We start from the raw sequence: 19,875 nt of genomic DNA, 5'->3' as shown, positions 1-19,875 counted from the left end.
CTGATTATACAGGAAATATCACCACTGATTATACAGGAAATATCACCACTGATTATTCAGGAAATATCACCACTGATTATACAGGAAATATCACCACTGATTATACAGGAAATATCACTGATTATACTGGAAATATCACCACTGATTATACAGGAAGTATCACCACTGATTATACAGGAAATATCACCACTGATTATACAGGAAATATCACCACTGATTTATACAGGAAGTATCACCACTGATTATACAGGAAATATCCCCACTGATTATACAGGAAATATCACCACTGATTATGCAGGAAATATCACCACTGATTATACAGGACATATCACTACTGATTATACAGGAAATATCACCACTGATTAATACAGGAAGTATCACCACTGATTAATACAGGAAGTATCACCACTGATTATACAGGAAATATCACTACTGATTATACAGGAAATATCACTGATTATACAGGAAATATCACCACTGATTATACAGGAAATATCACCACTGATTTATACAGGAAGTATCACCACTGATTATACAGGAAATATCACTACTGATTATACAGGAAATATCACTACTGATTATACAGGAAATATCACCACTGATTATTCAGGAAATATCACCACTGATTATACAGGAAATATCACTGATTATACAGGAAATATCACCACTGATTATACAGGACATATCACTGATTATACAGGAAATATCACCAATGATTATTCAGGAAGTATCACCACTGATTATACAGGAAATATCACCACTGATTATACAGGAAATATCACCACTAATTTATACACGAGGTATCACCACTGATTATACAGGAAATATCACTACTGATTATACAGGAAATATCACCACTCATTATACAGGAAATATCACTGATTATACAGGAAGTATCACCACTGATTATACAGGAAATATCACCAATGATTATACAGGAAATATCACCACTGATTATGCAGGAAATATCACCACTGATTATACAGGACATATCACTGATTATACAGGAAATATCACCACTGATTATACAGGAAGTATCACCACTGATTATACAGGAAATATCACTACTGATTATACAGGAAATATCACTACTGATTATACAGGAAATATCACTGATTATACAGGAAATATCACTACTGATTATACAGGAAATATCACCACTGATTATACAGGAAATATCACCACTGATTATACAGGAAATATCACCCCTGTTTATACAGGAAATATCACTACTGATTGTACAGGAAATATCACCACTGATTATACAGGAAGTATCACCACTGATTATACAGGAAATATCACCACTGATTATACAGGAAATATCACCACTGATTATACAGGAAATATCACTGATTATACAGGAAATATCACCACTGATTATACAGGACATATCACCACTGATTATACAGGAAATATCACTGATTATACAGGAAATATCACCACTAATTTATACAGGAGGTATCTCCACTGATTATACAGGAAATATCACCACTGATTATACAGGAAATATCACTACTGATTATACAGGAAATATCACCACTGATTATACAGGAAATATCACCACTGATTATACAGGAAATATCACCACTGATTATACAGGAAATATCACTACTGATTATACAGGAAATATCACCACTGATTATACAAGAAATATCACCACTGATTATACAGGAAATATCACCACTGATTATACAGGAAATATCACCACTGATTTATACAGGAAGTATCACCACTGATTATACAGGAAATATCACTACTGATTATACAGGAAATATCACCACTGATTATACAGGAAATATCACCACTGATTATACAGGAAATATCACCACTGATTATACAGGAAATATCACTGATTATACAGGAAATATCACCACTGATTATACAGGAAATATCACCACTGATTATTCAGGAAATATCACCACTGATTATACAGGAAATATCACCACTGATTATACAGGAAATATCACTGATTATACAGGAAATATCACTGATTATACTGGAAATATCACCACTGATTATACAGGAAGTATCACCACTGATTATACAGGAAATATCACCACTGATTATACAGGAAATATCACCACTGATTATGCAGGAAATATCACCACTGATTATACAGGAAATATCACTACTGATTATACAGGAAATATCACTACTGATTATACAGGAAATATCACCACTGATTATTCAGGAAATATCACCACTGATTATACAGGAAATATCACTGATTATACAGGAAATATCACCACTGATTATACAGGACATATCACTGATTATACAGGAAATATCACCAATGATTATTCAGGAAGTATCACCACTGATTATACAGGAAATATCACCACTGATTATGCAGGAAATATCACTACTGATTATACAGGAAATATCACCACTGATTATACAGGAAATATCACTACTGATTATACAGGAAATATCACCACTGATTATACAGGAAATATCACCACTGATTATACAGGAAAGATCACCACTGATTATATAGGAAATATCACTGATTATACAGGAAATATCACCACTGATTATACAGGAAATATCACCACTGATTATACAGGAAATATCACCACTGATTATACAGGAAATATCACTGATTATACAGGAAATATCACCACTGATTATACAGGAAATATCACCACTGATTATTCAGGAAATATCACCGCTGATTATACAGGAAATATCACCACTGATTATACAGGAAATATCACCACTGATTATACAGGAAATATCACCACTGATTATACAGGAAATATCACCACTGATTATACAGGAAATATCACCACTGATTATACAGGAAATATCACCACTGATTATACAGGAAATATCACCACTGATTATACAGGAAATATCACCACTGATTATACAGGAAATATCACTGATTATACAGGAAATATCACTGATTATACAGGAAATATCCACTGATTATACAGGAAATATCACCACTGATTATACAGGAAGTATCACCACTGATTATACAGGAAATATCACCACTGATTATACAGGAAATATCACCACTGATTTATATAGGAAGTATCACCACTGATTAATACAGGAAGTATCACCACTGATTATACAGGAAATATCACTACTGATTATACAGGAAATATCACTGATTATACAGGAAATATCACCACTGATTATACAGGAAATATCACCACTGATTATACAGGAAATATCACCACTGATTTATACAGGAAGTATCACCACTGATTATACAGGAAATATCACCACTGTTTATACAGGAAATATCACCACTGATTATACAGGAAATATCACTACTGATTATACAGGAAATATCACTACTGATTATACAGGAAATATCACCACTGATTATTCAGGAAATATCACCACTGATTATACAGGAAATATCACTGATTATAGAGGAAATATCACCACTGATTATACAGGACATATCACTGATTATACAGGAAATATCACCAATGATTATTCAGGAAGTATCACCACTGATTATACAGGAAATATCACCACTGATTATGCAGGAAATATCACTACTGATTATACAGGAAATATCACCACTGATTATACAGGAAATATCACTACTGATTATACAGGAAATATCACTACTGATTATACAGGAAATATCACCACTGATTATACAGGAAAGATCACCACTGATTATATAGGAAATATCACTGATTATACAGGAAATATCACCACTGATTATACAGGAAATATCACCACTGATTATACAGGAAATATCACCACTGATTATACAGGAAATATCACTGATTATACAGGAAATATCACCACTGATTATACAGGAAATATCACCACTGATTATACAGGAAATATCACCACTGATTATACAGGAAATATCACTGATTATACAGGAAATATCACCACTGATTATACAGGACATATCACTGATTATACAGGAAATATCACCAATGATTATTCAGGAAGTATCACCACTGATTATACAGGAAATATCACCACTGATTATACAGTAAATATCACCACTAATTTATACAGGAGGTATCACCACTGATTATACAGGAAATATCACTACTGATTATACAGGAAATATCAACACTCATTATACAGGAAATATCACTGATTATACAGGAAATATCACTACTGATTATACAGGAAATATCACCACTGATTATACAGGAAATATCACTGATTATACAGGAAATATCACCACTGATTATACAGGAAATATCACCACTGCTTATACAGGAAATATCACTACTGATTATACAGGAAATATCACCACTGATTATACAGGAAATATCACCACTGATTATACAGGAAATATCACCACTGATTATACAGGAAATATCACCACTGATTATTCAGGAAATATCACCACTGATTATACAGGAAATATCACCACTGATTATACAGGAAATATCACTGATTATACAGGAAATATCACTGATTATACAGGAAATATCACCACTGATTATACAGGAAGTATCACCACTGATTATACAGGAAATATCACCACTGATTATGCAGGAAATATCACCACTGATTTATACAGGAAGTATCACCACTGATTATACAGGAAATATCACCACTGATTATACAGGAAATATCACCACTGATTTATACAGGAAGTATCACCACTGATTATACAGGAAATATCACCACTGTTTATACAGGAAATATCACCACTGATTATACAGGAAATATCACTACTGATTATACAGGAAATATCACTACTGATTATACAGGAAATATCACCACTGATTATTCAGGAAATATCACCACTGATTATACAGGAAATATCACTGATTATACAGGAAATATCACCACTGATTATACAGGACATATCACTGATTATACAGGAAATATCACCAATGATTATTCAGGAAGTATCACCACTGATTATACAGGAAATATCACCACTGATTATGCAGGAAATATCACTACTGATTATACAGGAAATATCACCACTGATTATACAGGAAATATCACCACTGATTATACAGGAAATATCACTACTGATTATACAGGAAATATCACCACTGATTATACAGGAAAGATCACCACTGATTATATAGGAAATATCACTGATTATACAGGAAATATCACCACTGATTATACAGGAAATATCACTGATTATACAGGAAATATCACCACTGATTATACAGGAAATATCACCACTGATTATTCAGGAAATATCACCACTGATTATACAGGAAATATCACTGATTATACAGGAAATATCACCACTGATTATATAGGACATATCACTGATTATACAGGAAATATCACCAATGATTATTCAGGAAGTATCACCACTGATTATACAGGAAATATCACCACTGATTATACAGTAAATATCACCACTAATTTATACAGGAGGTATCACCACTGATTATACAGGAAATATCACTACTGATTATACAGGAAATATCAACACTCATTATACAGGAAATATCACTGATTATACAGGAAATATCACTACTGATTATACAGGAAATATCACCACTGATTATACAGGAAATATCACTGATTATACAGGAAATATCACCACTGATTATACAGGAAATATCACCACTGCTTATACAGGAAATATCACTACTGATTATACAGGAAATATCACCACTGATTATACAGGAAATATCACCACTGATTATACAGGAAATATCACCACTGATTATACAGGAAATATCACCACTGATTATTCAGGAAATATCACCACTGATTATACAGGAAATATCACCACTGATTATACAGGAAATATCACTGATTATACAGGAAATATCACTGATTATACTGGAAATATCACCACTGATTATACAGGAAGTATCACCACTGATTATACAGGAAATATCACCACTGATTATACAGGAAATATCACCACTGATTTATACAGGAAGTATCACCACTGATTATACAGGAAATATCACCACTGATTATACAGGAAATATCACCACTGATTATGCAGGAAATATCACCACTGATTATACAGGACATATCACTACTGATTATACAGGAAATATCACCACTGATTAATACAGGAAGTATCACCACTGATTAATACAGGAAGTATCACCACTGATTATACAGGAAATATCACTACTGATTATACAGGAAATATCACTGATTATACAGGAAATGTCACCACTGATTATACAGGAAATATCACCACTGATTATACAGGAAATATCACCACTGATTTATACAGGAAGTATCACCACTGATTATACAGGAAATATCAGCACTGTTTATACAGGAAATATCACCACTGATTATACAGGAAATATCACTACTGATTATACAGGAAATATCACTACTGATTATACAGGAAATATCACCACTGATTATTCAGGAAATATCACCACTGATTATACAGGAAATATCACTGATTATACAGGAAATATCACCACTGATTATACAGGACATATCACTGATTATACAGGAAATATCACCAATGATTATTCAGGAAGTATCACCACTGATTATACAGGAAATATCACCACTGATTATACAGGAAATATCACTACTGATTATACAGGAAATATCACCACTGATTATACAGGAAATATCACTACTGATTATACAGGAAATATCACCACTGATTATACAGGAAAGATCACCACTGATTATATAGGAAATATCACTGATTATACAGGAAATATCACCACTGATTATACAGGAAATATCACCACTGATTATACAGGAAATATCACCACTGATTATACAGGAAATATCACTGATTATACAGGAAATATCACCACTGATTATACAGAAAGTATCACCACTGATTATACAGGAAGTATCACCACTGATTATACAGGAAATATCACCACTGATTATACAGGAAATATCACTACTGATTATACAGGAAATATCACCACTGATTATACAGGAAATATCACCACTGATTATTCAGGAAATATCACCACTGATTATACAGGAAATATCACTGATTATACAGGAAATATCACCACTGATTATACAGGACATATCACTGATTATACAGGAAATATCACCAATGATTATTCAGGAAGTATCACCACTGATTATACTGGAAATATCACCACTGATTATACAGTAAATATCACCACTAATTTATACAGGAGGTATCACCACTGATTATACAGGAAATATCACTACTGATTATACAGGAAATATCACCACTCATTATACAGGAAATATCACTGATTATACAGGAAGTATCACCACTGATTATACAGGAAATATCACCACTGATTATACAGGAAATATCACCACTGATTATGCAGGAAATATCACCACTGATTATACAGGACATATCACTGATTATACAGGAAATATCACCACTGATTATACAGGAAGTATCACCACTGATTATACAGGAAATATCACTACTGATTATACAGGAAATATCACTACTGATTATACAGGAAATATCACTGATTATACAGGAAATATCACTACTGATTATACAGGAAATATCACCACTGATTATACAGGAAATATCACCACTGATTATACAGGAAATATCACCCCTGTTTATACAGGAAATATCACTACTGATTGTACAGGAAATATCACCACTGATTATACAGGAAGTATCACCACTGATTATACAGGAAATATCACCACTGATTATACAGGAAATATCACCACTGATTATACAGGAAATATCACTGATTATACAGGAAATATCACCACTGATTATACAGGACATATCACCACTGATTATACAGGAAATATCACTGATTATACAGGAAATATCACTGATTATACAGGAAATATCACCACTAATTTATACAGGAGGTATCTCCACTGATTATACAGGAAATATCACCACTGATTATACAGGAAATATCACTACTGATTATACAGGAAATATCACCACTGATTATACAGGAAATATCACCACTGATTATACAGGACATATCACCACTGATTATACAGGAAATATCACTGATTATACAGGAAATACCACTGATTATACAGGAAATATCACCACTGATTATACAGGAAATATCACCACTGATTATACAGGAAATATCACCACTGATTATACAGAAAGTATCACCACTGATTATACAGGAAGTATCACCACTGATTATACAGGAAATATCACCCCCTATTATACAGGAAATATCACTACTGATTATACAGGAAATATCACCACTGATTATACAGGAAATATCACCAATGATTATACAGGAAATATCACTACTGATTATACAGGAAATATCACCACTGATTATACAGGAAATATAACCACTGATTATTCAGGAAATATCACCACTGATTATACAGGAAATATCACTGATTATACAGGAAATATCACCGCTGATTATACAGGACATATCACTGATTATACAGGAAATATCACCAATGATTATTCAGGAAGTATCACCACTGATTATACAGGAAATATCACCACTGATTATACAGGAAATATCACCACTGATTATACAGGAAATATCACTACTGATTATACATGAAATATCACCACTGATTATACAGGAAATATCACCACTGATTATTCAGGAAATATCACCACTGATTATACAGGAAATATCACCACTGATTATACAGGAAATATCACTGATTATACAGGAAATATCACCACTGATTATACAGGAAATATCACCACTGATTATACAGGAAATATCACTGATTATACAGGAAATATCACTGATTATACTGGAAATATCACCACTGATTATACAGGAAGTATCACCACTGATTATACAGGAAATATCACCACTGATTATACAGGAAATATCACCACTGATTTATACAGGAAGTATCACCACTGATTATACAGGAAATATCACTACTGATTATACAGGAAATATCACCACTGATTATACAGGAAATATCACCACTGATTATACAGGAAATATCACCACTGATTATACAGGAAATATCACCACTGATTATACAGGAAATATCACCACTGATTATACAGGAAATATCACTGATTATACAGGAAATATCACCACTGATTATACAGGAAATATCACTGATTATACAGGAAATATCACCACTGATTATACAGGAAATATCACCACTGATTATATAGGAAATATCACTACTGATTATACAGGAAATATCACCACTGATTATACAGGAAATATCACCACTGATTATACAGGAAATATCACCACTGATTATACAGGAAATATCACTGATTATACAGGAAATATCACTGATTATACTGGAAATATCACCACTGATTATACAGGAAAGATCACCACTGATTATATAGGAAATATCACTGATTATACAGGAAATATCACCACTGATTATACAGGAAATATCACCACTGATTATACAGGAAATATCACCACTGATTATACAGGAAATATCACTGATTATACAGGAAATATCACCACTGATTATACAGAAAGTATCACCACTGATTATACAGGAAGTATCACCACTGATTATACAGGAAATATCACCACTGATTATACAGGAAATATCACTACTGATTATACAGGAAATATCACCACTGATTATACAGGAAATATCACCACTGATTATACAGGAAATATCACTACTGATTATACAGGAAATATCACCACTGATTATACAGGAAATATCACCACTGATTATTCAGGAAATATCACCACTGATTATACAGGAAATATCACTGATTATACAGGAAATATCACCAATGATTATTCAGGAAGTATCACCACTGATTATACTGGAAATATCACCACTGATTATACAGTAAATATCACCACTAATTTATACAGGAGGTATCACCACTGATTATACAGGAAATATCACTACTGATTATACAGGAAATATCACCACTCATTATACAGGAAATATCACTGATTATACAGGAAGTATCACCACTGATTATACAGGAAATATCACCACTGATTATACAGGAAATATCACCACTGATTATGCAGGAAATATCACCACTGATTATACAGGACATATCACTGATTATACAGGAAATATCACCACTGATTATACAGGAAGTATCACCACTGATTATACAGGAAATATCACTACTGATTATACAGGAAATATCACTACTGATTATACAGGAAATATCACTGATTATACAGGAAATATCACTACTGATTATACAGGAAATATCACCACTGATTATACAGGAAATATCACCACTGATTATACAGGAAATATCACCCCTGTTTATACAGGAAATATCACTACTGATTGTATAGGAAATATCACCACTGATTATACAGGAAGTATCACCACTGATTATACAGGAAATATCACCACTGATTATACAGGAAATATCACCACTGATTATACAGGAAATATCACTGATTATACAGGAAATATCACCACTGATTATACAGGACATATCACCACTGATTATACAGGAAATATCACTGATTATACAGGAAATATCACTGATTATACAGGAAATATCACCACTAATTTATACAGGAGGTATCTCCACCGATTATACAGGAAATATCACCACTGATTATACAGGAAATATCACTACTGATTATACAGGAAATATCACCACTGATTATACAGGAAATATCACCACTGATTATACAGGACATATCACCACTGATTATACAGGAAATATCACTGATTATACAGGAAATACCACTGATTATACAGGAAATATCACCACTGATTATACAGGAAATATCACCACTGATTATACAGGAAATATCACCACTGATTATACAGAAAGTATCACCACTGATTATACAGGAAGTATCACCACTGATTATACAGGAAATATCACCCCCTATTATACAGGAAATATCACTACTGATTATACAGGAAATATCACCACTAATTATACAGGAAATATCACCAATGATTATACAGGAAATATCACTACTGATTATACAGGAAATATCACCACTGATTATTCAGGAAATATCACCACTGATTATACAGGAAATATCACCACTGATTATACAGGAAATATCACTGATTATACAGGAAATATCACCACTGATTATACAGGAAATATCACCACTGATTATACAGGAAATATCACACTGATTATACAGGAAATATACACTGATTATACAGGAAATATCACCACTGATTATACAGGAAGTATCACCACTGATTATACAGGAAATATCACCACTGATTATACAGGAAATATCACCACTGATTTATACAGGAAGTATCACCACTGATTATACAGGAAATATCACTACTGATTATACAGGAAATATCACCACTGATTATACAGGAAATATCACCACTGATTATACAGGAAATATCACCACTGATTATACAGGAAATATCACCACTGATTATACAGGAAATATCACCACTGATTATACAGGAAATATCACTGATTATACAGGAAATATCACCACTGATTATACAGGAAATATCACTGATTATACAGGAAATATCACCACTGATTATACAGGAAATATCACCACTGATTATATAGGAAATATCACTACTGATTATACAGGAAATATCACCACTGATTATACAGGAAATATCACCACTGATTATACAGGAAATATCACCACTGATTATACAGGAAATATCACTGATTATACAGGAAATATCACTGATTATACAGGAAATATCACCACTGATTATACAGGAAAGATCACCACTGATTATATAGGAAATATCACTGATTATACAGGAAATATCACCACTGATTATACAGGAAATATCACCACTGATTATACAGGAAATATCACCACTGATTATACAGGAAATATCACTGATTATACAGGAAATATCACCACTGATTATACAGAAAGTATCACCACTGATTATACAGGAAGTATCACCACTGATTATACAGGAAATATCACCACTGATTATACAGGAAATATCACCACTGATTATACAGGAAATATCACCACTGATTATACAGGAAATATCACCACTGATTATACAGGAAATATCACTACTGATTATACAGGAAAATATCACCACTGATTATACAGGAAATATCACCACTGATTATTCAGGAAATATCACCACTGATTATACAGGAAATATCACTGATTATACAGGAAATATCACCAATGATTATTCAGGAAGTATCACCACTGATTATACTGGAAATATCACCACTGATTATACAGTAAATATCACCACTAATTTATACAGGAGGTATCACCACTGATTATACAGGAAATATCACTACTGATTATACAGGAAATATCACCACTCATTATACAGGAAATATCACTGATTATACAGGAAGTATCACCACTGATTATACAGGAAATATCACCACTGATTATACAGGAAATATCACCACTGATTATGCAGGAAATATCACCACTGATTATACAGGACATATCACTGATTATACAGGAAATATCACCACTGATTATACAGGAAGTATCACCACTGATTATACAGGAAATATCACTACTGATTATACAGGAAATATCACTACTGATTATACAGGAAATATCACTGATTATACAGGAAATATCACTACTGATTATACAGGAAATATCACCACTGATTATACAGGAAATATCACCACTGATTATACAGGAAATATCACCCCTGTTTATACAGGAAATATCACTACTGATTGTATAGGAAATATCACCACTGATTATACAGGAAGTATCACCACTGATTATACAGGAAATATCACCACTGATTATACAGGAAATATCACCACTGATTATACAGGAAATATCACTGATTATACAGGAAATATCACCACTGATTATACAGGACATATCACCACTGATTATACAGGAAATATCACTGATTATACAGGAAATATCACTGATTATACAGGAAATATCACCACTAATTTATACAGGAGGTATCTCCACCGATTATACAGGAAATATCACCACTGATTATACAGGAAATATCACTACTGATTATACAGGAAATATCACCACTGATTATACAGGAAATATCACCACTGATTATACAGGACATATCACCACTGATTATACAGGAAATATCACTGATTATACAGGAAATACCACTGATTATACAGGAAATATCACCACTGATTATACAGGAAATATCACCACTGATTATACAGGAAATATCACCACTGATTATACAGAAAGTATCACCACTGATTATACAGGAAGTATCACCACTGATTATACAGGAAATATCACCCCCTATTATACAGGAAATATCACTACTGATTATACAGGAAATATCACCACTAATTATACAGGAAATATCACCAATGATTATACAGGAAATATCACTACTGATTATACAGGAAATATCACCACTGATTATACAGGAAATATCACCACTGATTATTCAGGAAATATCACCACTGATTATACAGGAAATATCACTGATTATACAGGAAATATCACCGCTGATTATACAGGACATATCACTGATTATACAGGAAATATCACCAATGATTATTCAGGAAGTATCACCACTGATTATACAGGAAATATCACCACTGATTATACAGGAAATATCACCACTGATTATACAGGAAATATCACTACTGATTATACAGGAAATATCACCACTGATTATACAGGAAATATCACCACTGATTATTCAGGAAATATCACCACTGATTATACAGGAAATATCACCACTGATTATACAGGAAATATGACTGATTATACAGGAAATATCACCACTGATTATACAGGAAATATCACCACTGATTATACAGGAAATATCACTGATTATACAGGAAATATCACTGATTATACTGGAAATATCACCACTGATTATACAGGAAGTATCACCACTGATTATACAGGAAATATCACCACTGATTATACAGGAAATATCACCACTGATTTATACAGGAAGTATCACCACTGATTATACAGGAAATATCACTACTGATTATACAGGAAATATCACCACTGATTATACAGGAAATATCACCACTGATTATACAGGAAATATCACCACTGATTATACAGGAAATATCACCACTGATTATACAGGAAATATCACCACTGATTATACAGGAAATATCACTGATTATACAGGAAATATCACCACTGATTATACAGGAAATATCACTACTGATTATACAGGAAATATCACCACTGATTATACAGGAAATATCACCACTGATTATACAGGAAATATCACCACTGATTATACAGGAAATATCACTGATTATACAGGAAATATCACTGATTATACTGGAAATATCACCACTGATTATACAGGAAGTATCACCACTGATTATACAGGAAATATCACCACTGATTATACAGGAAATATCACCACTGATTTATACAGGAAGTATCACCACTGATTATACAGGAAATATCACCACTGATTATACAGGAAATATTACCACTGATTATGCAGGAAATATCACCACTGATTATACAGGACATATCACTACTGATTATACAGGAAATATCACCACTGATTATACAGGAAATATCACCACTGATTATACAGGAAATATCACCACTGTTTATACAGGAAATATCACCACTGATTATACAGGAAATATCACTACTGATTATACAGGAAATATTACTGATTATACAGGAAATATCACCACTGATTATACAGGACATATCACTGATTATACAGGAAGTATCACCACTGATTATACAGGAAATATCTCCACTGATTATACAGGAAATATCACCACTGATTATACAGGAAATATCACCACTGATTATACAGGAAGTCTCACCACTGATTATACAGGAAATATCACCACTGATTGTACAGGAAGTATCAGTGATTATACAGGAAATATCACTACTGATTATACAGGAAGTATCACTACTGATTATACAGGAAATATCACCACTGATTATACAGGAAATATCACCACTGATTATACAGGAAATATCACCACTGATTATACAGGAAATATCACCACTGTTTATACAGGAAATATCACCACTGATTATACAGGAAATATCACTACTGATTATACAGGAAATATCACTACTGATTATACAGGAAATATCACCACTGATTATACAGGAAATATCACTGATTATACAGGAAATATCACCACTGATTATACAGGACATATCACTGATTATACAGGAAATATCACCAATGATTATTCAGGAAGTATCACCACTGATTATACAGGAAATATCACCACTGATTATACAGGAAATATCACTACTGATTATACAGGAAATATCACCACTGATTATACAGGAAGTATCACCACTGATTATACAGGAAATATCTCCACTGATTATACAGGAAATATCACCACTGATTATACAGGAAATATCACTACTGATTATACAGGAAATATCACCACTGATTATACAGGAAGTCTCACCACTGATTATACAGGAAATATCACCACTGATTATACAGGAAATATCACTACTGATTATACAGGAAATATCACTACTGATTATACAGGAAATATCACCACTGATTATACAGGAAATATCACTGATTATACAGGAAATATCACCACTGATTATACAGGACATATCACTGATTATACAGGAAATATCACCAATGATTATTCAGGAAGTATCACCACTGATTATACAGGAAATATCACCACTGATTATACAGGAAATATCACTACTGATTATACAGGAAATATCACCACTGATTATACAGGAAGTATCACCACTGATTATACAGGAAATATCTCCACTGATTATACAGGAAATATCACCACTGATTATACAGGAAATATCACTACTGATTATACAGGAAATATCACCACTGATTATACAGGAAGTCTCACCACTGATTATACAGGAAATATCACCACTGATTATACAGGAAATAGAGTGCCATTTGGGTGGTAGTGATCCTCCAGTATATGAATGGCTTGTCCCTGTTTCTGTCCCCACTTTCTCCCAGTTCCATGGCCTACAGTTGACCTATACTATAGTATATCAGTATTAATCCTCTAACCCTATAGTATATTTAGTCTAGTATATCAGTATTAATCCTGTAACCCTATATTATATCAGTATTAATCCTGTAACCCTATATTATATCAGTATTAATCCTGTAACCCTATAGTATATCAGTATTAATCCTCTAACCCTATAGTATATCAGTATTAATCCTGTAACCCTATAGTAAATCAGTATTAATCCTGTATCCCTATAGTATATCAGTATTAATCCTGTAACCCTATAGTATATTTAGTCTAGTATATCAGTATTAATCCTGTAACCCTATAGTATATTTAGTCTAGTATATCAGTATTAATCCTCTAACCCTATAGTATATTTATTCTAGTATTTCAGTATTAATCCTCTAACCCTATAGTATATTTAGTCTAGTATATCAGTATTAATCCTGTAACCCTAAACCTTCTATCTCCGTGTAGTTTCTCCCAGTTCCATGGGCTGGTGACCCACTATAAAATCGGAGCTCTGTGTATGAATGTCATCGAACACGAACTGAAGAGATACGACCTCTGGCAGGACGAACTGCAGAAGAAGACCAAGACATATATCCTTCACTTCAGGTTCTGGGTTAGGTTCTGGGTCTGGGTTAGTGTCTGGGTTAGGTTCTGGGTTAGGTTCTGGGTCTGGGTTAGGTTCTGGGTTAGGGTTAGGGTCTGTGTTAGGGTTTATGGTATGGGTTAGGGTCTGGGTTAGGTTCTGGGTTAGGGTTTATGGTCTGGGTTAGGTTCTGGGTTAGGGTTTATGGTTTGGGTTAGGGTCTGTGTTAGGGTTTAGGTTCTGGGTTAGGGTTTATGGTCTGGGTTAGGGTTAGGGTCTGTGTTAGGGTTTAGGTTCTGGGTTAGGTTCTGGGTTAGGGTTAGGGTTTATGGTCTGGGTTAGGGTCTGGGTTAGGTTCTGGGTCTGGGTTAGGGTCTGGGTTAGGGTTTATGGTCTGAGTTAGGGTTTATGGTCTGGGTTAGGTTCTGGGTCTGGGTTAGGGTCTGAGTTAGGGTTTATGGTCTGGGTTAGGGTCTGGGTTAGGGTTTATGGTCTGGGTTAGGGTCTGGGTTAGGTTCTGGGTTAGGGTTTATGGTCTGGGTTAGGTTCTGGGTTAGGGTTTATGGTCTGGGTTAGGGTCTGGGTTAGGTTCTGGGTTAGGGTTTATGGTCTGGGTTAGGGTCTGGGTTAGGGTTTATGGTCTGGGTCTGGTTTAGGGTCTGGGTTAGGGTTTAGGTTCTGGGTTCGGGTTTATGGTCTGGGTTAGGGTTGATGGTCTGGGTTAGGGTTTATGGTCTGGGTCTGGGCTAAGGTCTGGGTTAGGGTTTATGGTCTGGGTCTGGGCTAAGGTCTGGGTTCGGGTTTATGGTCTGGGTTAAGGTCTGGGTCTGAGTCAGGGTTTATGGTCTGGGTTAGGGTCTGGGTTAGGCTTTATGGTCTGGGTTAGGGTCTGGGTTAGGGTCTGGGTTATCGTCTGGGTTAGAAGACTTATTTCCTCTGCAGGGCTGTTCAATGTCAGTTCTCTGATTTTTGTTTCTACCTGGTAGTTAATTCCACTCACCTGGTGTCCCAGGTCTGAATCTGTCCCTGATTAGGAGAGGGTGAAAACTAGAAGTGTTTAGGACTGACATTGAACACCCCTGCACGGGTTTCCTAAGCGATGATAACTCAACCCATTCATTTCCTACAACAAACGTTTTCTATGTGATGAGAACTAAACGTTTGCTGTGGGACATGAATGGGTTTCCTGTATGATGGGAACTAAACGTTTGCTGTGGGAAATGAATGGGTTTCCTGTATGATGGGAACTAAACGTTTGCGGTGGGAAATGAATGGGTTTCCTGTATGATGGGAACTAAACGTTTGCGGTGGGAAATGAATGGGTTTCCTGTATGATGGGAACTAAACGTTTGCTGTGGGAAATGAATGGGTTTCCTGTATGATGGGAACTAAACGTTTGCTGTGGGAAATGAATGGGTTTCCTGTATGATGGGAACTAAACGTTTGCGGTGGGAAATGAATGGATGCCGATCCCATGGTGTGCCAGTTCTCCATGTACCCCTCTTGTCTGTTGCGGTCAGTCAGTCTGTCAGAACCCTTCCTTGACTGTAACTACGTGAAGACGACCCTGACAACCAGGCCTTGAGGAAGGAACATGAGAAGGCCTTTAAGAAGTACCAGGGACTACTGGTAAAACAGGAGCAGCTGCTGAGAGGTACCAGTATAACCCTTAACCCCACAGTTTAACCTTTAACCCCACAGTATAACCCTTAACCCCACAGTATAACCCTTAACCCCACAGTATAACTCTTAACCCCACAGTATAACCCTTCACCCCACAGTATAACCCCACAGTATAACCTTTAACCCCACAGTATAACCCTTAACCCTACAGTATAACCCTTAACCCTACAGTATAAACCTTAACCCCAGTATAACCCCTAACCCCAGTATAACCCCACAGTATAACCCTTAACCCCACAGTATAACCTTTAACCCCACAGTATAACCTTTAACCCCACAGTATAACCCTTAACCCCACAGTATAACCCCTAACCCCACAGTATAACCTTTAAACCCCACAGTCTAACCCCACAGTATAACCCTTAACCCCACAGTTTAACCTTTAACCCCACAGTCTAACCCCACAGTATAACCTTTAACCCCACAGTATAACCCTTAACCCTACAGTATAACCCTTAACCCCAGTATAACCCCTAACCCCAGTATAACCCCTAACCCCAGTATAACCCCACAGTATAACCTTTAACCCCACAGTATAACCTTTAACCCCACAGTATAACCCTTAACCCTACAGTATAACCCTTAACCCCAGTATAACCCCTAACCCCAGTATAACCCCTAACCCCAGTATAACCCCACAGTATAACCCTTAACCCCACAGTATAACCTTTAACCCCACAGTATAACCCTTAACCCCACAGTATAACCCCTAACCCCACAGTTTAACCTTTAACCCCACAGTCTAACCCCACAGTATAACCTTTAACCCCACAGTATAACCCTTAACCCTACAATATAACCCCACAGTCTAACCCTTAACCCCACAGTATAACCCCACAGTCTAACCCCTAACCCCAGTATAACCCCACAGTATAACCCCACAGTATAACCTTTAACCCCACAGTATAACCCTTAACCCCACAGTATAACCCTTAACCCCACAGTCTAACCCTTAACCCCACAGTATAACCCTTAACCCCACAGTATAACCCCACAGTCTAACCTTTAACCCCACAGTATAACCCTTAACCCCACAGTATAACCCTTAACCCCATAGTCTAACCCTTAACCCCACAGTATAACCCTTAACCCCACAGTATAACCCCACAGTATAACCTTTAACCCCACAGTATAACCCTTAACCCCACAATTTAACCCTTAACCCCACAGTATAACCCTTAACCCCACAGTATAACCCCTAACCCCACAGTATAACCCTTAACCCCACAGTATAACCCTTAACCCCACAGTATTAACCCCACAGTATAACCCTTAAACCCACAGTATAACCCCTTAACCCCACAGTATAACCCTTAACCCCACAGTATAACCCCACAGTATAACCCTTAACCCCACAGTATAACCCTTAACCCCACAGTATAACCCTTAACCCCACAGTATAACCCTTAACCCCACAGTGTAACCCCACAGTCTAACCCTTAACCCCACAGTATAACCCCACAGTCTAACCCCTAACCCCAGTATAACCCCACAGTATAACCCCACAGTATAACCTTTAACCCCACAGTATAACCCTTAACCCCACAGTATAACCCTTAACCCCACAGTCCAACCCTTAACCCCACAGTATAACCCTTAACCCCACAGTATAACCCCACAGTATAACCTTTAACCCCACAGTATAACCCCTAACCCCACCATATAACCCTTAACCCTACAGTATAACCCTTAACCCCACAGTATAACCCTTAACCCCACAGTATAACCCTTAACCCCACAGTCTAACCCTTAACCCCACAGTATAACCCTTAACCCCACAGTATAACCCTTAACCCTCACAGTATAACCCCACAGTATAACCCTTAACCCCACAGTATAACCCTTAACCCCACAGTAT

The 19,875-nt window shown here is 35.3% G+C and overlaps 1 protein-coding gene across 4 annotated transcripts in view; it reads left to right on the top strand.

The window, feature by feature from the left end:
• The window catches only part of LOC106591047 (kinesin-associated protein 3), a 148,635-nt gene that overhangs the window by 91,248 nt on the left and 37,512 nt on the right, over positions 1-19,875 (top strand). For all 4 annotated transcript variants that reach the window (XM_045694560.1, XM_045694559.1, XM_045694562.1 and 1 more), the window contains exons 7-8: positions 16,217-16,341; positions 17,890-17,988. In XM_045694560.1, coding sequence (XP_045550516.1) covers positions 16,217-16,341; positions 17,890-17,988 — 224 coding nt within the window. The remainder of the gene's footprint in view (positions 1-16,216; positions 16,342-17,889; positions 17,989-19,875) is intronic.

Source organism: Salmo salar, chromosome ssa14 (genome assembly GCF_905237065.1).
Source record: "Salmo salar chromosome ssa14, Ssal_v3.1, whole genome shotgun sequence".
NCBI classification, from domain to species: Eukaryota; Metazoa; Chordata; class Actinopteri; order Salmoniformes; family Salmonidae; genus Salmo; species Salmo salar.
Note: the sequence above shows the minus strand (reverse complement) of the source record. Positions and strands in the feature narration are given on the sequence as shown.